This window comes from Pezoporus occidentalis, unplaced genomic scaffold (genome assembly GCF_034315485.1).
Source record: "Pezoporus occidentalis ecotype Australia unplaced genomic scaffold, CSIRO_AGI_Poc_V1 ctg21, whole genome shotgun sequence".
Classification (NCBI taxonomy): domain Eukaryota; kingdom Metazoa; phylum Chordata; class Aves; order Psittaciformes; family Psittacidae; genus Pezoporus; species Pezoporus occidentalis.
In genome coordinates, this window is record NW_026913964.1 from 4,015,561 (window position 1) to 4,043,513 (window position 27,953).

At 37.9% G+C, this 27,953-nt stretch overlaps 1 protein-coding gene across 3 annotated transcripts in view; it reads right to left on the reverse strand.

Annotated features, from left to right (window-relative positions):
• EIF2AK4 (eukaryotic translation initiation factor 2 alpha kinase 4) overlaps positions 1-27,701 on the reverse strand; it is a 38,315-nt gene extending 10,614 nt beyond the window's left edge. For 2 of the 3 annotated variants that reach the window (XR_009964938.1, XM_062619298.1), the window contains exons 1-31: positions 27,425-27,701; positions 25,565-25,680; positions 24,280-24,382; positions 22,242-22,415; positions 20,156-20,236; positions 19,520-19,650; positions 18,585-18,700; positions 17,414-17,571; positions 16,482-17,017; positions 16,003-16,112; positions 15,298-15,455; positions 14,547-14,959; positions 13,825-13,894; positions 13,092-13,175; positions 12,041-12,163; positions 11,473-11,577; positions 11,178-11,235; positions 10,392-10,471; positions 9,597-9,698; positions 8,924-8,974; positions 7,753-7,989; positions 7,074-7,149; positions 6,050-6,171; positions 4,614-4,663; positions 4,352-4,520; positions 3,765-3,881; positions 3,065-3,130; positions 2,341-2,511; positions 1,650-1,784; positions 1,388-1,495; positions 464-592 (exon numbers count right to left, since the gene is read on the reverse strand). Coding sequence is in view for 2 of the 3 variants with exons in the window: in XM_062619298.1 (XP_062475282.1) it covers positions 464-592; positions 1,388-1,495; positions 1,650-1,784; positions 2,341-2,511; positions 3,065-3,130; positions 3,765-3,881; positions 4,352-4,520; positions 4,614-4,663; positions 6,050-6,171; positions 7,074-7,149; positions 7,753-7,989; positions 8,924-8,974; positions 9,597-9,698; positions 10,392-10,471; positions 11,178-11,235; positions 11,473-11,577; positions 12,041-12,163; positions 13,092-13,175; positions 13,825-13,894; positions 14,547-14,959; positions 15,298-15,455; positions 16,003-16,112; positions 16,482-17,017; positions 17,414-17,571; positions 18,585-18,700; positions 19,520-19,650; positions 20,156-20,236; positions 22,242-22,415; positions 24,280-24,382; positions 25,565-25,680; positions 27,425-27,577 (4,302 nt within the window). In the remaining variant the exon portion in view is untranslated. The remainder of the gene's footprint in view (positions 1-463; positions 593-1,387; positions 1,496-1,649; positions 1,785-2,340; positions 2,512-3,064; positions 3,131-3,764; positions 3,882-4,351; positions 4,521-4,613; positions 4,664-6,049; positions 6,172-7,073; positions 7,150-7,752; positions 7,990-8,923; positions 8,975-9,596; positions 9,699-10,391; positions 10,472-11,177; positions 11,236-11,472; positions 11,578-12,040; positions 12,164-13,091; positions 13,176-13,824; positions 13,895-14,546; positions 14,960-15,297; positions 15,456-16,002; positions 16,113-16,481; positions 17,018-17,413; positions 17,572-18,584; positions 18,701-19,519; positions 19,651-20,155; positions 20,237-22,241; positions 22,416-24,279; positions 24,383-25,564; positions 25,681-27,424) is intronic. The other variant, XM_062619297.1, reaches the window with a different exon arrangement.
• Between the last annotated feature and the right edge of the window lie 252 nt (positions 27,702-27,953).

Below are 27,953 nucleotides of genomic sequence, written 5' to 3' on the forward strand. Positions count from 1 at the left end.
TTAAGGATTAACTCAGGGATTTCACTTGCAGCCCTCACTGAAAGGAAAATTCACTGCCTTTGCTGGTACAAATATGCTTCTGCTTTGAAGCATCTCCACTTCACTTAATTTGAGCTATAGTAATTTTAAATTCATTATGCAACTTTTCCCCCTTTGATTTCAACAGGCCTTGGACTCTGCTCTCCATGTATAATTAGGGAAGCTCACTTAATTTATTCCTGCTTAGAGGAGTGCATAAAGATACTGCATCGCACTTCTAGGTATGCTGGGATGTAGAGAGGAAGAATGCTGCAAGCCCAGTGAATCTTACAATTATTGCATCTGAACAGTGTGCTATATGCTCAGTTTTAAGAGTCTGTAACTCATAAAAAAAACCTAGAAAAAACTGAAAAAGGGCAGTCTCAGGCTGCACTATCTTAAAGACATCAACAACATAATTAACACAGAGAGACAGGAATTCTACCTGGGACCAGTCATACATTATTTCGGCTGGAATTCCTACAGTCCAGAGTTTCTGAACAATATTGATAGCTCTACCCATGGACATCTGACCAACACTTACAACCAGCAGGTCACATGAGCTGACAGAAACCTGAAGGGAAAGTAAAAACAAGAGGGATAGTATTAGCCATGAGACCTCCTTTTCCCCCTTCATAAGGCAGTGAAAGTAACAAAGAGGATAAATATGCTAATGCTTTTCAAAATCCATCAAGCTGAAAAAACAGGTTAGATCCATCTCTTCTTAGAGCCACAATCTACCTGAGCATGTTTGAGAGCCACTGAAGCTTGCTCGTTGATAAAAAGCATCTGCATAGCCTCAGCTTGCAAAGTATCCTAGCTTATTCTGTTCTTCCCTTTTCTGCTTAGCAATGTTAATCTATTCTTATAAAGAGAAGTTTGTAAAACGCACATTCCACAACCAAGTAAAACTGTGTGACACTGTACAAAATAGTCCATTTTCTTAAGTTTCTTTCCATTTCCACCTCCTATATACTTTTATAAGGGCAGAAGTGGTAGGGGCAAAGTAGCACTTATTAGCTACTACACTTATTAGCTACTACTCTTCTACCTGCAACAATCTACAGGCTGAGGAAGATGTCTCATTTAAATTTTTAAAAAAGGGGTATAAGCCTGAAGATCCTCTTCTCTTTCCCTAATTCTTATTAAACAATATATTTTTATTAATAAACTAAATAATTCTCTGCAGAGAAACACAGAAGAAAACAGGTAATCTCAATATTTACTGTCTATTTCAGTATGCTGTTATTTTGGGACACAGCTGAACATCTTTGTTTTTACCCATCTGTGGCTACAATTAGGTTAGTAAACTGTCAGGAGTAAACAAACAAACAAAGGCCCTATATCCCGCCCCCCTCCAAAGACTTACAGAATCCTCCACACTGGAAACAGCAGCAGTTATTTTATCTATAGCTATGCTGACTCCAACAGCTGAAGGAACAGGTCCTACCATCTGTGGCCCTCTAAATTGTGGAATCTCAAAACAAGACAAAAACAAAATGGAAGACCCAAATAATTATCTCTGCAAAATGTCAAAAAGGTGTTTCATTTTTTTGTGGTTAAAATAAAGAAATAGATAGATAGAAATGAGTATGGTTTAAATAAATAAATAAATAGAAATGAGTACATACCAGATGATCATACCTGCCCCCCGCAGCAAGAATTTCAGGCACAGTTCTTTGTCTTCTTTTGATGTATGCTATAAACTGAAAGATAATTCCATTGTGCTGCTGTATTTTGTATACAAGCCCCAGATTTATAGAAACCTGTAAAATAAAAATGAGTATGTGTACAAGACCTTTACCAGTATTATAGTTAGTATAATTGATTTTCTGTTAACAGCAAGGATTGAAAACATAACGTTTTCATAAGGAAGACATACAGAAACACTCCTTAAATAAAAATAAGAAAATCATGTTTTAATGTTAAAGCATCCCAAGAGACCTATAGCAGAAAACCCAAACAGCAAGCCTCAAGGAAGGTGGAGGTGGGGAGGACTTCAGTAGTCAACAGCTTTCTGTATTTTTAAAATATTTAGTTTGTTTCAAAATTTAAAAATTCCTTTATGCTCTAAGTGATGTCTTCAGTCTGGGTTGGGGAAGAAAAAAATGGTAGTCTGTATGTCATTAGACAGAGATTAAACCAGAGACTTTTGACTGGAAGAGGTCTTAAAAGGAATCAGTGCCAGTATTATTACTTGCCACCAAAAGACACTTCGATGTGGTTTTTCTATTCTAAAATATGACTACTTTGTTTCCTGGCAAATTACAAAGCCCAGCAGCCTATAAAGCCATTAATTTATTAGCAGAGTATTTTACAAACCTGAAGCTTTATTCCAAGTTGCTTTAAAAGACCAATGACTTCCTCTAAATCCTTCATGCCATGCTTCAGCAGCTGAGTGACACCTGGCTTTTGTTTTATCATTGTGTTTAAAAATGGAAATACATTACTTGCTTCTCCCTTCTGTTCAATGAATCTGTAGAGCCGAGAAAGCTAAAAGCAAAAACCAAAGAAAAAAAATATAGGTAGCACCACTGACAGCACTCACAACAGATCACATCTAAAAAAAACCTAGACTTCGTGTGAATAAAATATCTGCCTCTTTTGTTTGTTTAGCCTAGCAGCCCATTTTCACCTAGTGAGTTGAGGAAAGGAATGGACAGGCACAAGACTCCTCAGGGTGTCCAGAAGTTAACCTCAACTCCTTATGTACATTCATCAACATTTGCAGACTTTTTTTTTTCTCAAGTTTCTCTCAGTTTATTTTACCAAATACCACTGTAAAATATTCTGTTTATCCTTCAATTGCTTCCATAGTCCAAAAAATATTTTTAAAAGCAGAAAGAAACTTGGAGAGTTGCAATACCAACTTTCAGAAAGAAGAAGGAACAAAATCAGACTCACTTCCAATTAGACTGATCTATTTTGAATAACAGATGTAACCATTTATTTTACTTACTCTGGCTGATTAACCTGCAAAATAAATAAAGTATTACTGAGTTACGGCAAGTTACAGAGAAATTATCACTGAATTAAAATTACTTACACTATTTGATGTGAGAGAAAGATTACAGAATTTGGCTTCTACTTCTCTTTTAGTTAGCTTTTCAGTCTACAAAAGAAACAGATTCAAACGTGTTCAGCAACTGAGTTACCAAAAAATTACTATTGCTGAGAAAAATTAAAACACAACTTTCCAATGCTTTTAATTAAATGTTGCACTTACAAACTGCAATAATACTGTAAAAGAACAAAACCAATAAATAACATATTTTCCACCAATACTGTAGTGAGCCTTACTCAGCTTCATTTCAAGAAGCAACAAAAAGCATACAAATACCAACTTAAGCTGTGCTTATGCAGACATGCACTTTGTTGGGATTTAAACCTTACCTTAATTATTTAAATGGATTTCATCTATTTTCTCTGCTTATACGGTAGGAAAGACCAACATGATATTGAGATACATTTTGAAGTTTTTATTGAATTGCCTACCAGTTCTTAGTTACACAGGTGAACAATTATCTCATAAATACACATCTAAAAATCTTAAAACATCTGAAAACATCCCAGAAGTAACACAAAAGGAATTAATCTAATTTTACAGCCCAAAGATAGTTCTGTTTCTTATAGCTATTCCTGGTTATTCTGGCAACGGACTGTTACTCATTTTCAGAGACAACTCCACAAAACAAGATACTCTACAGTGATGATTATAGAGATTAGATCTATAAGTAATCACTTACCACAGCATCATACAGAATGATGTAGACTTGATTGAGTTTATCCTCTGGTATCCCACAGTGCAAAAGTATAGCTTTCAGTAAGGCAGTGTGGTTCAAGTAAATACTGTAATTTCTTTCCTAGCAAAGGGTAAACAAAAGGAAGAAAGAAAAAGTTTTACTTGCATTCCATTTGCTTAGTAATAGTAACATTAACAACAATAATTTCTAAAGATTTAATAATAGCTCAAAACTCACTTTAGACCCCTCCTTCCACCACCTTGCCTCCCATCTGTAACTAAGACTGACAAGGCTTGTCCCATTCTACAATAATCACCTACCTGACATTAGAAATACGTTACTTCAGTGGCACTGTAAATATTCAATCAATATTTCCTTTGCACACAAACCTATGCTTCATTTTAAGTTTACCTATGAAACGTATTTTTTATTTAAATCACAGTGTTCTATAATTGACTAATGATAAAATGTGAAAACGCCTCTAGCTAAGGTTAAAGGAACTACCCTTTTTGAAGACATTAGACTAAATATTTACTTAGATTAACATTTTAGGATGGAAAGAGAACAAAGGGCATAATTAAAGAATCTACCTGTAGCACTGAAAACTCTTGAATGATTTCTGAAATGACATAAATTGTTTCTGCTATAGGCAAAAAGCTATTTCCAGTAGATGTTACAATGTCAAATGCACATTCTAGAAGTTCTTTAGGATGACAGCGGTCTAACTTCCGAGGTCTGAAAACTCGCTCTATACAGTATCTAAAGGAAACATTGAAGAAAGAATTAGCATCTTCAGAGGTCACTGTCATAAAGCACAGCACTTGTGCAAAATGTTATCTCTATATCCCTTACCTTTTCAAGTTTGATATATTATTTCTAGCTACAAATCTTGCAAAAGGAATCTGAAAAACAAAATATATATAAATTGTTGAAACAAGATATTCTGACTAGGCTCCTGAGATTACTACCATGCAGTAACACTTGTACTCTCACATCTGTAAGTGCCTTAAATATTTGCCATAGCCAAGTAATATTAATCATTCTTGCTCCAAGTTTTAAATAATAACATTTCCCTCCCTGCCAAGTTCCTAAAAGAGCTTGGAGAGGAACACAAGGACATTTCTTAATTACCCTACTGCATGCAAAATGCATCATAAATCAACTATGAGCATATTAAAATGTACAAGCAGATTATTTTGCTGCTTACATAAAAGGAGTATTTTTTAATAAATCTTTGGTTGACACATTTTCCGAACAAGTAATTCCTACAGAAAAATCAATTTTGTGGATCCCACACAAATCCTTAATTAGGAATCACATTGTATAGCTTGATCTTATAAATGCAAAGGAAAGACAAGTCAAACTGACCTTACATTAGTGAAATGGAGTATAAAAAGTCATGTTCTTTAACTGTCACTAGTAAACAAAAACCACAAAGCATTTAGGTTTTAAATGCAAGGTAATTAATGAGGCCACCATTGCACATAATTTGGTGTGACTGAGAGAGGAATCCCAGACTGTAAAGTGCTCAAACAGCAATTCCTCCCAAGAGTAGACTGATCCTTGACAACATCTGTTTGAGAAACACAAAACTGGACAGAATGTTACTCACATTCTCTATAAATAAGAAAGGGATGTAAATACTAGAATTTTCACTGGTCACTGGATGTGGAGACAGTGTTCTCATGGGAGAATGCATAATTAGTACATAAACTCTGAACAATCCTGAAAGATACAGCAAGGCCATGAGAGGCCCGAAGAAGCTTAAGCAAGCAAGATAAGAAGAAGCTGGAATTCACGGAGTTAATCAGAACTGTAGACTGCTGGCAAGCTTTCGAGGTCAAGTTCTCACACCTGTGCTTAACCAATTATATGTTAGTCACTAAGGGTCTTCAAGACATGTATCCAATCATAATATGCCAAATCACTGTAACTGCATGTAAGAAACAGTATATAAAGAGTTAAGGCTTTGTAATAAATTTGGCAATAGCTTGATCACATTGATCGTCTCTGCGTTGTCCGTGACTCCTGCGCCAACAACTGGAAAAGTGTCTCTTACATGTGGAAGAAAAAACCCCAACAAACAAACCACAAAAACTCCACAAACAGCAGTAACATCGATTACACTTACAATATGGCACTATTTTTACCTGTGTAAGATATACTTCTTCTGAAATGCTGAAGCAGTGTAAGCTTAAACCAGATTTGCCACTAGTGAATCAAAGGTATCTACAAACATCACAGGACTATTCAAACCCAGCTTTGTCTGCAGAGAGGAAACTACTTACCCTGAGGTCATATGGAAGCATTACCAGCATCCCACTGTGATCCATGAAATAGGAAGCTTCATTATGTTCATATAGTTTTTTATTTCTGGGCATTAGCAGTGGAGTATGCAGCTTGATGGCTCCTGCACAAAACCAGTAAAATACTATTACCTTGCATTTCAGAAGTAACATCTGCTTTATGCAACAAGCTCACAAACAATCTTGCAGACCATGATAATCTCAACCAATGCCTTTAAAAAATTACATTATTTCAAGTGTCTTTAATAGACTTTCCTCCTCCACTCTTTAAACAATGCCATCAAACAGATGTTCCATCTTGCATACTTCTTGGGTTCAGCAGGCACCCTCACAGAGAAACAGAGAACTGCCAGTTACATAGCACCAGCAGAATCCTCACTTTGCCTCCCTTTTTGAACACCACCTTTCACAAAAGCATGCATATGCAACAGATGAGAAACTCTACAGATACCACTAGTACTGTTTTGATCTAGAGGCACTTCTATGGAGAACAAAAATTGTTCAGACATATAGCATCCTGTGCCTCAAAAACATACTAGAAGTGTTTATGGTTCACTGTAAATTATTTAATACCCTTTTTTCTGGCTTTATTTTGCAACCATCTATCTGTATAAATCCAATCTTAACTGAAACCTAACTATTAACAATAATATCACTAATCTCTGAAAAATACTTTCCTGTTTTAAATTCTCTACTGATTCTCAAATGGCTATTTTGTTATGGAAGCTTTACTCACTTCTTCAATTAGATGTCAACATAAACTTTTAATCAGGGGGAAAAAAAGCACCCCAAATACAAGGAAATGCTTCTAACCATTAGAGACAGCAATACAGTCTAACAGAAAAAAAATATATATATGCCATCCCTCATTTTTTTTCCAGAATGAAAACATGTTTCAAAGTCTGTGAAGCTTCTTACTCTGTGACAGCAGTAAAACCATTCTGTTCTCTTAAATCCATTCAATCATAAAAAAATTTAAAGGAACAACTCTGGTGAACACACCCACCGTGTCTTTTAAATATCCGGCTGACAATCTCACATACATGCTGCTGTATCTTGGCTGCCCAAACAGAAAAACTACCCTGAAACCATCACAAATAAAAAGTACATATATAATTTATATGCCATGAACACTCCAGGTAATACAGGCAATTATTCCATGTAATATAGGCAATAAGCATTCTGCTATCTCATCCCACTGTAATAAAAAATAACTAGAGCTATGAAAAGCATTATTGTGCTATATTACCTTGTATTTCTTCAGATTTAGAAATGTTTAAAAGCTGAGAAACCAAGAAGGATTACTTTGATTGCCATGATTAGACAGGGAAGAAAACAGTCAGAGGCAACGCATTCTGTTGGCAATCAGATACAAGTAGCATTAGTTTGATAGAAATTAAGAGTAAAGAAAGTAATCATCTGGATATAAGCTTAAAGCTTAACCTGCTATAATCAAATATTGCTTGTTTCTTCCATGAAGAATGAATGTTAAGTTTTAAATGGGAAGTGGTTATTCAGGCTCACATAGTACAGGCAATAGCTTTAAATGGGAACTAACGTGAAGGCTGATTTCAAGAGAGAATGCAATTCTTTCAAACATGTTAAGAGTCTACCCATATAAACTTTTTTTTTAATCTAACATGGAAAAAACTGAAACAACATGCATCCCCTAAACACCTACAAACCTTCAACATATCACTGTCATAGGTATAATCTATAGCTGGAGATACACGCTGCGAAAATATCTGACTCATCATAGTCCTGTAGGCCTTTCCATCCACGTTAGTTAAGGTATGGTGCAGTACTTCGTGGAGTTCAGATTCTTCCATTTGTGGTGGTGGAAGATGTTCACTTTTTAACAGCTCCACAGCTGTTGGTCGTGCTGCAGGATCATGGTTCAGGAGCCATGTAATAACTGATCTCTACAAAATAAATATGAATGTTATAGTTTAGAAAAAAACTCAGACATTAGCAGTACTTATAACAAACTTCCCAGTCACCTCATATTAATAAAAAAATATGAGGCTCCACAGGGGACTAAAAAAGCAGGATCTGAATTTTTGGGGTGAATATTCTTTGTTTTTTAAATTCTGAATATCTTTTCTTGTGTTATTATTTGAATAAAATTTACTAAAACATGAAAGCTTTTAGAAATATGCCTCCTGGGATGACAAAATATGTAGTATCCGTTGTTGTTCTGTTATGCTATCTCTGGCATCTCTTTATCAACAAAGAAAGCAGAATCATACGCATAACAACAAAGATCTGATAGTTACACATAATAAAGAAGGGGGAAATCTTCCTGGCATATTACAGCAAACTTTACTAGAGGGAAACATTTGTATGGTACTAGTAACAGGCAGATTGTCATTTCACAGGCATAACAGACAAAAAGATAATGCTAATGTTCAACGAAGAGTTCACTAGCACAAGATAAAAGTTATCTAGATGGTCCAGAGAGGATTACACTGCACATTTATCTGCCATGGAGGCATTCATAACACCTCTTGACAACTCTACAAGCTCAGTGCAGTCAATCTAGCTTGCACAACTCTCTCTGTTCTGTGACACAGATTTCTTCTGAAATTTTCAGAGTTAATCAATACAGCTGCATTTGTCTTAGCCTAAAATTGTCCTTCAGAGATTAAAAGGTATGCCCATGAACTCCACATTTCTTTATGACTGAGCTTAGGGAATTTTGTGTAATTCCGTGTCAACTTTTTTCTCCTTACTTTGTTCCAGTGTCATGTAACAAGAACTTGGAAGAGATCGTTATTTTAAAATTAAGTGGGGAAAAATGATAATAAATGTTTCTTGACAGTGAACACCTAATAATTAAAGTATCTTCAAAATTACCTGCTTTGCATGACTGACTTCATCAAAGTCTTTAGGAAATACAATAATAGGCTATAAAAAACAAAAATCACATAGGATTATAACATGCAGTCCAGCTTGGTCAGGCCAGTCTTATTTTTAAATTCTACGCATTTAAACAGAGAAACTAAGCATTTATATTGCTCATGGGAAAAAAACACAAAACCAAAAAAACAACCAAAACCCACCAAACAAAAAAAAACCACAGAAAAAAAACACACGCAATTTCAGTTTGAAGTGCTAAAGGGAAAAATGAATGTCACTGAACTTCTTTTATGATGTTCTGTATAATGAAGATACAACCCATAATCACAAAAATTTACCAACTACAAATACCAACCGGTTCCTGAGAGCAACTCACTGGGTCTAAAAGCGGGTGAAATGAAAACATGACGTCTTTTTCTGACGTTTACAACTTTGATGTTTTGCACTATAAAAATTTCAGAGAGAGAACACTGACTGATGGTAATACCACAGCGCATTAAGGGAATGTCAGTACCAGCTCCAATCTTATTTTTCACTTTTCATTATATATTTTATAAACTTTTTTTTTCCCTAAGCACTCCTTGTGGAAACGCTTTACTCTGTTTTGCATCCTTCTCTTAACAAACTATCTGACGCAAAGGATTAGTATCTTTTGTATCTGTGTACTTACCAGTCTTAACTGACTAAGAACGAAGATCCTTTCTGATGCAGTACTCATAGGATGGTAAGACATTTCAAAGAATATTATACCCAGACTGAACAGGTCCACTTTCTAAGGGAAAATAAAAAAGGGAAACTTTCAATGTAATATCTGTGAATTCTCTGCAGTTGATGATAGCAGAAAAATAACAATGTTTTGGCTAAATTTCACAGTGTATTATAGCCAGAGATAGGGGTGTTTTTTTTGTGGTTTTGTTTTGGTTTTTGTGTTTTGTTAAACAGCACAGTCCAAACCTGTCAGACTTCAATACCTTTTATCATCACAGCACTGCCATGATGTAAAGACCTCCCTCTATAAAAAGGCTTCTGCTTTGAAATTCAGCTCATCTCTGCATAGAAACAGGATCCGCAAATGGAAAAAAAAAAAAAAAAAGTATCCCTACCACCCAAAAATCAAGTCTAGGAATTTAGGAGAGCAATATATACTTCTGATGACTTTTCACCTTCATTAAAGACTGTAAGATTTATAACCTACTCATTTTTACTCAAGGTCCTCCATGATCACGTCCTTTCAAATTGAAGTTGCTTGCGCCTAGTCACAGTCACAGCCCAGGCAGAAAAACTGACTTGCCCACATCCTTTCACTCTTGCTCTCCTCTCAAAGGAGTATTTCTCATTCCCTTGCTTATCACAGCAGTACCCCCACTCCCTGTTCCACCTTGAATTTACCTTTATTGAGCAGGAATGACCTAAACTGTACCTTGGATTCCATGCTACCTTTTTATTAAATCTATTCTAATCATACCTGATTGTATGTAGACTTAGTGCTTCCTTGGACCTCTGGGCTGACATACAGTGCAGTGCCAACCATCCCTGTCAAATTACCTATGTGGCAAAAGATGAAAAAGTTTCAAGAAAGTGTGAGAGAAATACAGCATAAAAGTCAAGAAAAGACACATTCATTTTCTTTCCCCATTTATGCTAGGTTGGAAGGCAGTCCTTCTTCAGAGAAACCTACGTGAGAACAGTTTGCAAAACAGGCAGTTCTTCCCTTCACAGGTCAAGTATCCATGTCTATCTATAGTAGCTAAACTTACATATTACTTTATAGAATTGCAGTACGTCAGCACACAAGTAATACAACTATATTTCACTTCTATTACACTCACCTTAAGACATACAATGTACTATATTTTACACAAAACACAAAATGCAGCCTGTTACAGGTGTTAAAAAAAAACCCAACCAAACAAAAATCCCTTGACTCCTGAAATTGTCCTGTACAGGCAAGAGAACAGAAGTGCAAATGGAACAGATATAGAGAATCTCTATACACGTCACTCTGAGAAAAGCACTGATATCTACGGCAAAAGGCTAGCAGTGGAAGCAAATTCATTTTTAGATACCAGTCAAAACTGAAAGATTATATGTAGCATATCTACCCAAAGTCGGAGGTTGTTTCCCCCCCCGCCCACCAAATAAAACAGGTTTTATCTTCAAAGAATGAATGGAAGTTCTAACAGATTATACAAGACTGCAAAATAAAAGTGATGGCTTAAAATAATTTAGTATAAGCCACTACACAACTAACCTGATGGGTCAGACATAGCAGAACTATCTGAGTGATTTTCTTCTTGTTTAGAGACCACCTGAAATCAGGAAAACAGACATACTGTAAATGGCACTTGAAATGCTTCTGTTGGCTTTTCTTAGTGCTTTGATTGACAATACATGGTTTAACTCTAGAACCTTAGAAACAAACAAGTTTATGGCATTCACAGTATAAAGTCCAATGAGAACTATGTTTTTATGTTTTATTTTCACCTTTCACGCTATTGCAACACCAAATTCAAGGGGGTTTTTCTTTCACTTTCAGCTGTACTTACTGCATTTGCTGGATGATCCGTAGCTAAACCAAAATCACCAATTTTGACATGATCATCTGAATCTAAAAAAATGTTCACAGGTTTCAAGTCTCTGTGGATCATTCCCTATTATAGCAGAACAAAAAAAATAAAGACTAATAGAATATTAAACAATAAACACGATTCAAACTAAAACTCTGTAATAGACTAGAAAAATCGTATTACATACTTTTAATGCAGTAGATTTCCCACTGTAATAAGTCATTGATACTTAATTTTGAAGTAAGACTACAGACTGTAGCCCAGAAGCTAGGAACAATAATCAGTGCTACCAGATACCAAAAACAAGAAAAAGTTTTTAAAAGGCGATCAAATTTTTGTGACAAAGGGAAAAATCTGAAGTGGTTCATTATAAAATTCAGGTTTATGATAAAATATTCTAACCCCCTAGAACAGATTAATAATGGGAAGGGCAGGGAACAAACCTTGCTAATAAACATCCCAAAATGAATGGAATATGAAGAAACCCACACAGAGAAAGACATTACACAGATATTATGGACAGGTCGTAAGTGTCATACTTACTAACCTTTTCATGGATATAAGCTAATCCATCTAAAATTTCTCGGAAAAGCCTCCAAAGCCGACTGGTGTCTTCATATAATCCTTGGTCAATAGTATCCCTTAATGTGCTCTTTTCACAATACTCCATCTTCAGTCATGCAGTGGTAGGGGACAGAGGGAAGAAAGAGCAGTTTTGTCAAGAAAACAGACCATCAAAACTTGTATCTATGTGCATATTAATGGCTGGTCCTGCAACACACAGGTCAGGAGCAAACAGTATCACCAAAATATTCAACTGTTTGCAATTTTCCCGAGAGCTGTCTTTTATAGGTAGAAAAAATGCATTCACTTATGGGTCCTATCCCATTTTCTGGGACAGCAGTACAAGCTTGCAGAGTAGCATATTCTGAGCATAAATGTTAAAAACAAGACAAAAGCAGCGAAGCCACTGAAGTGAGTCCAGAAGAAGGCAACGTGAAGGGCCTGGTGCACAAGTCTTATGAGGAACAGCTGAGGGAACTAGGGATTTTTACTCTGGAGAAGAGAAGGCTCAGGAGGAACCTTACTGCTCTCTACAACTACCTGAAAGGAGGTTGTAGTGAGGTGGAGGTTGGTCTCTTCTCTCGAGTAGTAAGTGATAGGAAAAGAGCTAGCGACCTCAAGCTGCAGCAGGGGTAGTTTAGACTGGATATTAGGAAAAATTTCTTCACCAAAAAGGATGATCAAGCATTGAACTGTCCCTAGAACTGTTCAAAAAATGTGTAGACAAGGTCCTTAGTAACATGGTTTAGTGGTGGTCTTGGCAGTCCTTGGGTAGCGGTTGGACTTGATGATCTTAAAGGTCTTTTCCAACCTAGCTGATTCTATGATTCTAAGAACCTTAGAAGGCGTAACAAGCCACGTGCGCTGCCACCAGCCAAGCCTTTCAGAAAACCAGTCTATTGCAAAACCAAGATTCATCTTGGCCTCATCTGCAATTTTAAAGGTCATTACTTCCCTCATGAAAACCAGCAATTAATCTCTGCAGGCTGGAATAAACCCTATCATTTTATCTGAAAATTCAAGTCAGTTTGTACCTGAATGTACAGGTAATGCACTGTCTGAATGACTGGTGCCCTGTCTTCTCCTCCATGGTTATTCTTTTCATGCCCTTCTTCATCCTTTATCACAATTAAGAGTAACAGAAAAGTTAGTTATAAGAAGCCATCCAGAGATTTTTATATGCATATTACTATTTTCTAAGGGCTGAAACGCATTGATGAGAAGTCATCTTTTGTGACTATGTTTGAATAACATAAAAATCTATAAAAATAATTTACTGACATTTTTGTAATGCCACTGCTTCTAAATAAACTACAAAAGCAGGTGTGACCCAACTCTCATTTTCAAAGTGAGAATGAGTAATGTTTTGCCATCACAAGACACGGGAGGAAAAACATGCAAGAAGATCTGGGTGAAACATAAATCTCAAAGTGTGGCATGTTTAAAAAAAACCAAATAATAGAAAAATTCAGATTAAAACATACAAAACCTACTTAATAGAATGCACCCTCCACCCCACCCAACCATTTTGATATAAACATAGTGACAAAAAACTAGTTGATCTCCAAAGGTCCCTTTCAACCCTAATGAGTCTATGACTCTGTGAATGCAGCTCACGATGGGACAACATTTACTCTGATGGAACATAACCGTATGTGGTTCTGTACTTACACCAGAACTGAAATGAAACTTCTCAACTGACCTCTTTGCTTGTCAAAGACTATTTTATGATCTCTTTATTTTCACTAGCTTTATCTTTATACTTACTGGAAGCTGACCTTTACTGTTTTCATCTTCATTATCAAAAATTATTTCACTTTCAGAATCTGTGGTTGGCCTGTTTAAAAAAGAGAAAGAAGAGAAAAAGTTTTGGGTGCTGATAAATCTGGAAACTATTTGCAGAAAAAAAATAGAAAAATCTAAGCTTTTGTTAAAGACCTTCCATATGCCTTAAACAAAAACAGCAAACCAAAACAAAACCCCCAAAAGTATCCTGCTTGCACATAACACTTCCTTTGTCATCCCTGTCTTTTAAAGGAAAGGTTTATCTCTGCATCAGTACAATCCCACTTGTATACTCAATAAGCAAAACTGAGGCATACTTACTTGCTTAAACAAAAGACTTACCATGAGCAAAAGGACAAGTAAAATATTTTTCAGGATTTGAAAATATTTCTCTATTATTGTTTATTAAAAACTTTACTCTTAAGGTTGGAAAAGACAATCCAGCATAAACAGTTATGCATTCTGACACAAATTATAAGAATATTCTAGAAGCCTAAACCCAGATTTTCCTTCTACACTCGCTGTTCTTAACTGCAAAATTTCCTCTCCCTGGCTATCTGACTGCTGGCAAATGCATTGATTTTGAGCCAACAGACAGAACAAAATGCAGTGAACTAAAAAGAAGTGAGAATGATAAAAGACACAAAATTGGAAAAACAACTCTGTTCATGTTCCCTACAGTGCCAATACTGAAGCCTACTTACAGAAACGACTGCGAGAAAACCCCATCACCATCGTCATCATCATCACTGGACTCTGGATCAGCTCCACTGAATTTGTTGCTGGAGGATCTTTCACACGAAGTACTCCACTCAACTGAACTTGTCAAAACTGGAGGAGGAGCATTAGCTTCCACAACACTTGTCTCCTCAGCATTAAAGATGAAGACACCGGCTTTGGTGGGCATTCTTTTATCTTCGTTTGTTTCAGATGAAGACACCGTGGGAACAGGGTGTTCATGTTTTTCTATCCAAGCATTGTAATACCTTACGATATTCTCATGGTTCAAGCGGGAAAGTAATGTTACTTCTCCCTTAATCCTCCGAAATTGCTTGCTGGCAGGGTTTACACGGATACGTTTCACAGCATAATAGCAACCATCAAGGTTATTTCTTACCTGCAAAGTTCAAATAAATCTAAAAAGTCAAATACTTTTCCTTACCAAATAGAGCCAGAAGTAGAGTAATTTCATGTAAGAGGAAGTTTTCCTTCCAACTGGGAAATGAATACAATTCAAATGCAAGCTTCCCCATACCGACAGGCTACTCCCCAGTCTCTCAGCAACCTTGCACAAAACTCATCAGCCTATTCCAGATAAAAAACACAAGACAGGCACAGCACACTAAAAGATAATATATAAAACCATGCAAACACTATGCATATTGTTTTGCTTCCGAGAAATCAAACACATCACCAAAAAGGGCTGTACAGAGGGAAATAACTTTTCTACCACACCTTAATGACTGCTCCAAAAGCCCCTTTGCCAAGTAATTTGAGCTCTTCAAACTCATTGTAGTAGCGTGAAAATTGTCTCTGTGTTCCTGTGACAAAGGAAGCACTGGATATCTGACTGGTGGGTACAACTGTCTCAATGCAATCTATGCCTGCCGAATCTGTAAAGAGGATATCAAAGTCAGCACTGCTGGCAGTATGGGGTATGGAGATAAACCACAAGGGACTGCCAAAAAAGCATTAGAAGAAGATAAAACTTAAGTAACTTCAAGTACAACTGAAATCTAAAATACAGAAGTGTTCTGCTGTCTACAGTTAAGTTCTGGTGCAAGCATAAACTTTAATACAGTTTTTAATTACTAACATTAATCATGCTGGACAAAGGAACAGATTCTAACATGAATGTAACAAGGGAAGAAGTCTTATTCAAACATCTTCTAAGGACAAAATTAAGGCTGAAATTTACACCATACAGGAGGTGGATGAATTTACAGGATGAATTTACAGGTGGATGAATTTACAGCATCAGCTTTGACTAATGAGACAACAGCAGTAGGCCCACCCCCAGCTAGTCACGGATACAGAAGTTAAAGACCATACTCACTCACGTAAAACACTTGTGCAGTCTTGCGAAGCTCACTTTTTTCCTATTACTGCAGCACACAGTCCACTTATTTAGCAGTATACAGAAAGAAATAAGTTTCTTACCATCTAGATTTTCTTCAGCTACAGGCGTTTTCATTCGTGGAATGTTTATAAAACTATGTTGCAACAACTGCTGAGGAGTCCATCTTTCCTTATCTTCCAAGCAAACACATCTGTTAGCAAATCAAGAGAAAACTGTTCAAAAACCTATTCCATTTCAGGCCTAAATGTTCAAAGAGGTCTCCTCATACTTAAGAAATTATCATTGTTATAATTCAGATGGGAATCAGAAGCAAAGACAGATTAAATTACTTACCCATCGTGGCACATAAACATGGCAGCAAGGCAAAGAATAAAAAAGCACCGGACTTGTTCTCCCAAATCCCAGATTAGCTGCTTTAGCTGTGAAGGAGCAATTACCTCTCCTCTACAAATTTTAACTAGTGACACAGGGGGATCTAGTTGTTCTTTCAAAAACCCATCCAAGTCTTAAAAAAAAATAACAACAGAAACCAAAAGACACAGGAATGCAACAAACATACCTTCCCAGAAAGTCCTGGAAGTCAGCAGGTAAAGTGGTAGGAACAGCAACTGGAAATTCCTTGGTTTCTTGGCCCTGGCTGAGTGAAAGCAGAAGCAAGCCCAGACTCCACACATCTCCTTTTTTTCCAGGTTTGCTGGGAAGACCATTATCACTAAAATGAACTTTGGTTTGCTCAAAAACATCTGCTTTGCAGATATCAGCTAAGCGCTTGGAAATGCTGTAGTCTGTCACCTTGACATTTCCTTCAGCATCTACCAAAATACTGGAAGCACAGAGAAATTTGTGTACTACTGAATTATTGTGCAAGTAGTCGAGAGCTGACAAGATCTGGGTCACATAATGGCGCAACTGCTCAACTGGAACTGGAGTCTCTTTGTGTAAGTATGTAGAAAGGCTGCAACCACTTACATGCTCCACTAAAATGTCCACCACAATTGAATCGTCCCGTTCTTTAAGGTTCATACATTTATAATGCACTATGTTTGGGTGACTTAGCTTCGTTAGTGAGCTGAACTCTGTTTCTGCACCCTGAAGCTGTTAGAGAAAAACAATATAATGTGCAACGTGTCATATCATGAACACATTACTACTAAAATACGTAACATACAAAATACACTATATTCTCATCATTTCTGAAAAAGGAAGTATTGTATACAAGGGACAAGAATAACTTTGGTTTCTGCCAGGTAAGCTTGATACTAATTTTTTATTATGTTATTTATGCATATTCACAAATACATGGTCTTGCATTTATGTTATTGTAACTCCTGAATACCCATCTTCTTCTGTGGTACAGATACTCTAAACACCAACATCTGCAAACCCATCACCACACCACCCTCTCAAGTTTAACATAAACTAGCTGCCTCCAGAAAAGCACAGAACCCCACTTAAACCTTTATTAAGTCAAATGCAAAATATGGGCATTACCTGTTTCTTACACTTCTCAATCTTTTCCATTTCATGCATTGTAAGAAATCTTCCCACCTTTTTTTGCCAGTGCAGAACCCACTCATATATTAAAACAAAGTCTCCACTGCGAATTTCCAAGGCATTGTACACCGATTTACCAAGCTGTTCATCCTTGCCTATACATGGAAAGAGAGAGAAGAGGAACAGGGCTTCTTTTGTTTCTAAGATCTGCCAAGAACTCCTGCAAATGCTAAATAAACACCATTAAGCCCACTTTCTACAGTTTCAGAAACCCAAACTGACTTACAATTGAACAAGATCTATACCTACATGGTAGGTATGGAAAACACCAGGTCTGATGAGACTGAATGATATGTAGCAGTAGTCAGATGAAAGGAACAGTACATTGGCAAAAAATTGCTGCACATTTTAAAGAATTTCAGGTTTTAATAAATGTTATTCCTGCCGAGCAAATGCCAAGCTCTACACACAGTAACATCCTCAAGCTACAAAATAAAATTCCCTTTACTCCAGAGACTTCCAGGCTGCTCATCCTACCACTGAGGAAGTGCTATATTGAAAACAAACAATAAAAACATTTGATGGTCCATTCATATGGGCATTTCATGGAGGCCTTTCAGCTCTGAGTCTCCTATCATTGTATTTTAATTTTTTTGCTATATCTCCTGCTTTGATGGCACTGCTATTAGCAACAATAGGAGATGAGCAAGTATGCATTTCTAGCCCTGTGCTTATTATTGGTTTCACATGTTACTGAAAGCTAAATGACTTCTTGCTTGGTAGCCATTTTTATCTGACAACCTAGCTATTTAAATTTAAAAGCAAATAGTTTTCAGTATTATTTTAATTATGTAGAGAGGATAAAATATTGAAAAGATGGGTGGTTTTTTTTGGTATGGCTATTCAGTTATGCAATTGTATCTGAAGTAGCACATCTTTACTTAAAACAGTCATAAGAAAATATAAACTATTTACCACAAAGTAACTTTTCACTCTCGGCTGTGACATTTCACAATCCACAAGATTCTCTCCATCCTTGCTGCTTGTAGGTACCAACATTGCGTAAGTTCCCCCTCTCAAAAAAATCCCAAACAAAAAAAAAATCCAACAACAATAAAACAACAGCCCCAAGCCCAGTATTTGAAGCTGCAATTGTAATTTTGCTTACCCAGACATTTTCCTTTATGGACAATAAGCTGTCCAGCACCACTCGTGCTGAAGTTCAAAACTTCGTGATTTCCAGGGGACTCCTCATTATTACTAATAGAAAGCTGGCGTTCTCGTCTGCAATGTGAACACAACGTTTTTCTCCAACTCAAAAAGATAACACTGTTGCAGTCCCTAGCCCCTAAAGATATCAAATCTGCAAGAGGATTAGGTTTCTGAGACTTGCATCCAATAATATCCATTAATTTCAAAAATACTAAGCGAGTTACTGCAAAGATATATGTTTAAGAATGCAGGATTTTAGCAGCCACATCATGCTGAGCTCTATAGTTTAAGCCTGGGGGGAAAGTGGCAGTAAAAAAAAACCAGAAACAAACGAACAAAAGAAAACCAAAGCCCCCAGCCTACCTGTATCATCACCAGCCCTAATCTAGATGAGTTATGTACCAGCAAAAGAACCCTCCAGCAACTCCAATTTCCCTCCAGTAAGTTACTCTGCAAAAGCAATTAGCATTATCCAGTTCTCTGACAGGGAACTTTACACTTGCACATGCTCTGAGGTGAATATAAGCTTTAATTTATTGTGCTATTCCAAAACCTTCATTAATTGATTTAAAATTTTTCTTATTTCTTCAACTGGCAACATATTGCATACTTTTAAGAAACTAAGTATGTTCTGAATATGCTTTCCAATGTTTGCCAAATACTATGTTAAATTAAGGGCCAAGTTGACTCTCTTAATTGGAAAGTTCTCAAGTTATCCAATAGCACATGAATTAAAGCATGCCAAAATAAGTGTGGAGGAGAGGGGATGACACAACAGCAAAACAAATAACTGAGCAATCTGACACAGTACTCTCTTGCCTTCAAATTTCACTTTGAAATCTAATGTTTGGGAGGAAAAGGAAAAATCTACATGCAAACTGACATACTCACTTTGAACGTCCAGCTGAATTTGGTCGGTGCTTATTATTTACTCCATGTTCCAAAGAGCTCCCATTTAAACGTGAAGCAACTCTCTTGTGAGAATTTTCTTGACATGTCAGAGCAGCTACTTCCAAACGTTCCTATAAATCAGGAAAAACACCAAGTAAGTATAGGAACTGCTCCTGTCCTCAAAATATGTGAATACTTGACTATTATTCTTTAAAGCCACCCAAATCACAGAAGAAACAGGTTTTCATAATATAAATGTACATATGAGGCTCTGGAAGAAGTGCTGAGATTCAGAAAGTCCATTTAAGCACTGTCCACAGGCAAAAAGATTCTTTATAACGAAAGCAGAGACATTAATATGCTATCTTTTTTATATGTCTGTTTGAAAACACCCATTTCAGTACACTTAAGATGCTAATATATTAAACTATTTTCCCTTGCAGTTGATTTTATTCTGGAAATAAACTCCATATAATCAGGAACATATTTTAACCTAGATCTATCAGACGCACTGGATGAGAAAAGATGCTCAGGACAATTCAGTCTTGTAAATCTTCCAAGTTTCTATAAGCGGATGTTATGGTATTGACAAGACATTGTTGCAATGGTTTTTGCATGCCTGCTTAGAAAGAATACCTGTTTGGCAATCTCTTTCTTTTTTCTTTCTTCTCTTTTCTCTTCCTCCCTTCTCTGAATCTCGTTAAGGATTTCACGTTGCTGAAATGAATTTTGGTGTTGTTAGAGATGCAAACAGCGCATGCAATGCAACTGCTAACCTTACCCTGGTATAATTAAAAAAACAAACAAAAAAAAGCTGATGCTTATTTTCCAACAGTGTAAAAGAGGGCTGGAGGATCTCACAAGAGTAAAAAAAAAAAAGAAAAAATTAGAAGTCAACTTTCTCAGGAGAGCTAATTTAAAAGCATCAATTGCATGGTATAGGAGACTGGAGTTGTAAACAAAAGAAAATTACTTCGACTGACAGACCCAACACTAAACTTTCACATACCAGAGAGACAATGGAATAAGCAAAAACATTTTTCTCAGAACAAGAGCTATCCTACCCATATTCCCACAGTGTGGAGACTCCACATTGGTAATCTCTGTGACACTTAGATGAATTCCCTTATTTCTAATGAGGAACGTATGTGGATCCAAGGTCTCTTTAGACTAAATTTATTGTTCTCTGGACAAGTTTGTCATAGTGAACATTCCAGTCACCCTACGGCCGAAGGAAGGTATGATTACTCATCTATAAAGAACTGGCTAGACGGCCACACGCAGAGTTCTGGTCAATGGCTCAATGTCCAGCTGGATACCAGTAATGAGTGATGTCCCTCAGGGATCGATGTTGGGACCAGTCTTGTTCAACATCTTTGATGGTGACATGGACAGTGGGATTGGGTGCACCCTCAGCAAGTTTGCTGATGACACCAAGCTGTGTGGTTCGGTTGATACGCTGGAGGGAAGGAATGCCATCCAGAGGGACCTTGACACACTTGTGAGGTGGGCTGATGCCAACCTTATGAAGTTTAACCATGCCAAGTGCAAGGTCCTACACCTGGGTTGAGCAATCGCAGGCATACCTGGGATTGGGCAGAAAAGAGATTGGTTGGGCAGAAAAGAGATTGGTTGGGCAGAAAAAGAGATTGGTTGGGCAGAAAAAGAGATTGGTTGGGCAGAAAAAGAGATTCAGAGCAGCCCTGTGGAGAAGGACTTGGGGGTGTTGGTTGATGAGAAACTTAACATGAGCAGGCTTCAGAGTGCGCTCGCAGCCCAGAAAGCCAACCATATCCTGGGCTGCAACAAAAGGATCGTGACCAGCAGGTCAACGGAGGTGATCCTGTCCCTCTACTCTACTCTCGTGAGACCTGACCTGGAGTACTGTGTGCAGTTTTGGTGTCCTCTACATAAAAAGAACATGGAACTGTTGGAACAAGTCCAGAGGGCCACGAGGAGGATGATCAGGGGACTGGAGCACCTCGCATATGAAGACAGACTGAGAAAGTTGGGGCTATTCAGCCTGGAGAAGAGAAGGCTGCGTGGAGGCTGCTGGCTTTCCAGTATCTGACGGGGGCCTATAAGGATGCTGGGGACGGACTCTTCATTAGGGGCTGTAGTGATAGGACAAGGGGTAATGGGTTCAAACTTAAACAGGGTAAGTTTAGAGTGGATAAAAGGAGGAAGTTCTTTACTGTAACGGTGGTGGGGCACTGGAATGGGTTGCCCAGGGAAGCTGTGAATGCTCCATCCCTGGCAGTGTTCAAGGCCAGGTTAGACGGAGCCTTGGGTGACATGCTTTAGTGTGAGGTGTCCCTGCCCATGGCAGGGGGGTTGGAACGAGATGATCTTAAGGTCCTTTCCAACCCTAACTATCCTATGATTCTATAATCTGTCTGGCTAATACATCCTAGTTTAAGATGGAACACAGTTTATACATTTGATTACACTTTCGTATAAGCACCTCTTTAAAAGTTATTTTCATAGGATCAGGAATCAACAATTAGGTTTGTTTCAGGCATAAAAATTTCTCAGGGTTAAAACTATATCATTAAAATGTTACAATCGTAGCAGCAAATAGTTCATACAGTACATATTGATCAGCTCATACTGACAGGTCTGAGAATTTAGTAATTCATTAAAACCCCCAGTTTTAAAACCCACAAGAAAACTGTGATTATTTTAAGAATACAGGGTTATTCGTACTTTCAATTTCTCTTACCTCCTGCTCTTCTCTTCTCTTAACTTCTTGTGCTCTGCGCAATTCCTCCTGAGCCAGTCTTTCTCGTTCTTTTTGATGATTTTTTAACATTTCTTCATGAAAAGACTTGGAGGGTGGTTTATTATACTCACTGAGAAATGACTGTATATGGTCAGCAAGTTCAAATATCATCACCTGAAAGAAAATAAAGATGAATGACATGCAGAGTTCAAAGAACAAGTAGATCACATAGTAAAATAACACCCAACTTGAAGAAGCCATACAACAGCAGTGTGACTGCTGATTTTGTTACTTATCAGCCCGAATTTACTACATTTCAGTTTTTTTTGGCAGAACTGTTTATTAATAGACAGTAACATGAAAAATCCCTGACCACATTAGCAAAGAGGAGAAAAAATACTGAAAGACAACCAACTTGAAACACCATCTTTTTCTTAAAAATATTCTTTTATTTTTTTCCAAAGATACGTTTATGACATGCAAGTGACAACAGGATAAAACCTCTGCAATTGTCTATTACTGTTTCTGCTGCTTATTACTTGTGAAATAATTACTTATTTCACTGCTAATGTGAAATCTAATCCCTCCTCTGTAAGCTAGCCCCCCCAGTTGGAACTGTACAACCACTTAAGGCATTCCACATTCATATAACCACTCCCTGGAAGTAAGAGCTGCACTTAAAACTCGGCTGAATTCTGCTACGTGGTTTGCAATGTTGGAATAAATTTTCAGTTACTGTTACTTGAAATGGGTATGCACTATCAGGGCTTAAGCTTTCATCAGTCTAGCAGCATGCCTTTAGTAATTCAAGCAATCCATAGTGCTAATAAGACCATTGCATCTCCAGAATAGTGCATCAGAAAGATGCATCCCACCAGCCAGCAGCAGCATTGAGCAGGATTTGCATGTATACATGGGAGAACAGCCAAACTAAATGTACCATCTGCCTGTAACAGGCTGACATTTAGAAGATTCTCAAACACTAAATCCCCTGCTTAAAAGTAAGAATGAAGCCAGGAGATAATTCAGAATACGAAGAATAGCACAGTATGCATACACCTGACATGTGCAAACCAAAATACCTTTCCTAGGTTACTATTCAGAAGGCAAGGCAATCATGCATGCGCTCACGTGTATTTAAAAAAAAAAAAAAAAAAAAAAAAGGAGGAATCCCAATAATCAAAACCCCAAACAATCTACTATTCCATTTGACAGTAACTGAGGTATTTTCAAGTTTTCCATACTGCAGAATACTCTTCAGCAAAGAATACCTGTCCAGGCAGAGAAAACAGTTGTCTCCCTTTCCCTTGCAGAGAAAGTGGTTCAGAACTGCACATACGTTATTCATCAAAAATGAGTATCATACATGGAACTTACAATTGTATCTACACATTGCTGGAGCAAGCATGATTCTTGCTTTGGAAAACTGACATTAGGAAAACATACAACACATTTGTAGCTCCCTTTAATAAGATCAGAAATCAAACCAGGGAGAGAGGGGTGTAGTCAAGTATTACTATTCCTAAAAACAGTAGAAAAAAAGGCACAGTGGCATAGAGTGACTGCGCTACAGCCACAGAGGTCACTGTTAACCTGATGTTAGAACGATGGTCTCAGTTCAGCATTAGATGAACAAGAACACACTGAAAAATTCCCCATGTCTGCTGTCAGCTTAAACAGGTATAGCCACTTACAATATTCAAATGAATCTGGAAAGTGCCGAAAGCTCTCACTTTTAGAGTTAGTATTGCTTTTCATACAGTGATATAACCCCAAGAATAACATGAACTTTTACATCTGCTTTTCAACAGGGATAAAATTTGCACTAGTTACAACATCCACTGTATTTTAACATCCTGTTTATTCGGAACTTCCATTAATTAGAAACATCCTTTAAAAGAAATTAAGTCTCTCCTTCCTTAGGAGCAATACAACTTAAGCTTCCAATGTGGATGCTTTCCATTATATTATACCACACATGTATTTAGAACTATTTAGGGTCCAGACTGTATTTCTCAAGGAATTTAAAAGCTCTTACCTCTCCGCAACGCTGTTTTGCCAGTTCAGCTAGGCTGGATTTTAATTCATTTATTTTCTCATTTGACAAGCCTTTTGAATTTTTTAGCTGTATTTCAGGGACACTGGAGGACAAGCAACAAAACACTGAAAGTCTGCACTAGAAAAATTGAGTGTAAAAAGCAATATTTTTGATAAAAATGGGTGAAGGAAAAGGAATGGAGTTCATAGTCACTTGGCAATTAGTCAATACTCAAATAAGCAGTATATAAATATTGCATATACAATGTAAAGCCAGAAATACATTTTTATATTCCTTACCATCAAATTTTCTGGCTGCAGATTACCTGTCAGTTAACAAGAAGAACTACCAAAGAAACCCTGCATACTCTTTATTTATCACCACTATAAAGGTTACATAAACCTAAAGAAATATATGCAATAAATAACAACCAAATTTAAAAAATGTTTAAAATAAAACGCCTGTAACTATGATATGTTAAATTAAAAAAAAAAGAAATTAGAGTGGCTGTTATGTCCTATAGAATCACAGAATCAAATAGGTTGGAAAAGACCTTTAAGGTCATCAAGTCCTAGCTTTACCACAGGACTGACAATCCACCACTAAACCATGTCACTCTGTTACAGGGTATAACTGAGCTAACACTTCGTAAGGAATAGCATTTCCCTAGTGTACCACTCATGCCACAGCACAAATGGATGGGCCAAAGGGAGATAGACAGGTTTCGGACATAATTGGTGGCATAAGGACTAAAGGAAATGGGGCACAGAGCATCATTTAACTCAGAAATTACTTTGCAACCCAAATGCTGAGAGGGAGCTGGTCACCTGCAGTTGTTTTTACATTTCCTACTGAGAACTCTTCCAAAAGGTTAATCCACCAGAAAACAGGAACCCCACATATAACTGAGACAGCAGACTGCTTAAAAATGATTCAATCCTTCTTTCAGCAGGTTACAAGCTCAGTTTAAAAAGGCCACTAAGATGCTAGAAGGTATACATCTCTGTTTATGTCTCTCCAAGCTACAAACTGGGGCTGCGGTCATGCACTGGTAAATGCACCCATATAATTTTCCATTGCACAAAAGAGCACATCCAATTCAGGTGCCAAATTTTATAGTTGCCTATTATAAAATACCACAGGCTTAATAAATACTGACATGTAGAAAGCCAGGAGGAGAGCAATGAATGAACTACATGTTTTTCCAATTTACACTTTACTATGGAAAACAGAGGAAAATGTTCAGAGGAAAAAAAAAAAAGTTAAGATTTTAATGTTCACTCACGTATCAGGGTAAGTATGTGGACACTTGACCCACAGATCAACTTTGGCGTATACTTCATTATCACCAGTCAATCCCTGAGGACGTAGAACTAAATTAATTTCAGGAGGTTGTTGCACCTGAAATGGAAAACAAAACTTTAGATTTAAAGAGCTTTTCTGGTTTCGTTTTAATGACAGCACACAACTCTCAAAACCTGTATTATGACAGAATTCAGGTTAGACCATCCAAACTGAGAAAAAAATACATTAATACATAGCAGTACATTATCAATACATAGCAGTATTGATACTGCTCAATGAGAGTGAACTGGTTCACTGATTATCATATTTTATCCAACATATTTTTAAAACTTTCTCAGAGAAGTGTAGTTAGTTATTAGAAGATTCAGACTGAGCATTTTATAACAAACCCCTTGTATTCTGCTTACTGTAGGCTAGTAGTAGGAAAAAAAAATTAAAAAATGGTTTACTTATGGAATATCACTAATTAAAGCATTCATTGTAAGAACAATATTGTTTCTTTTGTGTTTGTTTTGGATGACTAGCAAACACCAGTCGGTATTTTAGTTTCTCACATGGCAATAGACTGTAACATCACATATATATACACCTTGTGCGGTCAAACAAATGCAGAGTAATATTTTGCATTTATATTTTTGGGTTTGGAATGAAACAATGAAACAGAATTTTAGCAAGCCCTTGCCCTTCCCCCCCCCCCCCCTTGCTGTTCAACTGCCTACTCAAAATCAGAATAAAGTAATACATGCCCACATAAACATTCTAAACTTTTTATTTTGTATTAAAGACTTCAAAAAAACAAAACAACCCAGACCTTATTAACATGACAAACAGGCAGGGAAGTAAGACCACATGTAATAACAAATACTGAAACAGGTTAAAAGACAGTCACTATACCCCTATTTCCCTTCCATCAGGGAAAAGAACAGGTAAAGTCAAGAGAACATCAGGTATGAACTTAATAGGGAATGAGGTGTGCAACACTTCTGAAAACCCAGCGAATTACCGTGTTAGTATCAAACTCCGTGTGTGTGTCTCTGCATAGGTTTTGCAAGAATTTAAACTTCAGGTTTATGGCAGAAAAAAAAAGACAGCAGGGGCTATTTTGTAGAAACGGAAGACAAAAGAATGTAAATAGGCCAGCAGCAGTGAACTTGGGGAACTGAAAAGAATGATCAGTACCTCCAGGTACAGGAAAACAGTGCCACAGATGCAACTGGAAAAAAAATATCAATTAGACATTGTGGACACAGAAATGTGAAAGAATAGCGAGTAGTAGACCTGAGCATTAGTTAGTTGTAATAAAACAAACAGAGCCCAAAACAACAAACAGAAATATATGAAAGCTCTCATTAAAACAGACACAGTTTGAGTAAACCACAGCATGTAATAAATATGTGAAGATTAGCAACATATATACGGATGAGATTAACTAATTAAGCAGGTATGCACTTGGTTAAAGGATGAATTAAGTGGCAATGTTTAAAGAATCTCATTTAAAACGCAAGTTACATGCACAACATTAATTACAGCGCGAAGGCACCAATCTGGAGGATTAACTGCAAAGGCAGTCGGTTACAGGGCTGTCTGCCGAAGCGGGGAAGGGCCAGGGCCAGGCAGAGAAAGGAAAGATGCGCCAGGCGAGAAACACGAGGACCAGGCACCAGCTGGAGCACCACCGCCCTCCGCAACCCGCAGGGAGAGGGCCCACTCTGCTTGCTTCGCCGCTGGAGGCCGGAGCCCTGGCGCTCTAACGATTAATGGGCACAGGAAGCGCTAAGGGAGAACAGCGGCAAGGCCGCCGAGCTCGCAGCTGCCTGGCGAGGGGAGCCCCGCTCGCTACCTTCCAGGCCTGGCTCTGCCGCAGATCCTTAAAGTCCTGCCCGTAGATGGACTCCAACACCTGCAGCTCGTTCTCCTGCCGCAGCTGGTAGCTCTCCGGCGGCTCCGCGGCTACCTGCACAGGCAGCGGCTGGGCGCCGCTCGCCCGGGCCATGTCAGCTCCCCGGGCGTGAGCGGCAGGCAGCCATCGCGCACAGCCCCACCGCACTGCCTCCGTGGAAGTGGAACCGGCCCAGCGAAGGCCTTGCTCTGCCGCGCCCCGGCACCGCCTCCGCGGCGACGGGGGGAGGAGGAGGAGGAGGAGGAGGAGATTGGGGGGCTGGGGCCTTGTGGTGCGTCCGGGAGCGGTGGCTGCGGGAAAGGCCAGGACCAGTTCCTGGTGTGGTGGGGTGGCGGCTGCCTCGGCCGTGTTCCGTTAGCCCCGGACCGTGCAGGGCTGTAGACAAGACCACTCTTGGCGGCTTTCCTGGGGCTCTGCCACCCTCTGAGGGACCGCGACATGTTGCATAACTCGTGTCCACTCATGGTCC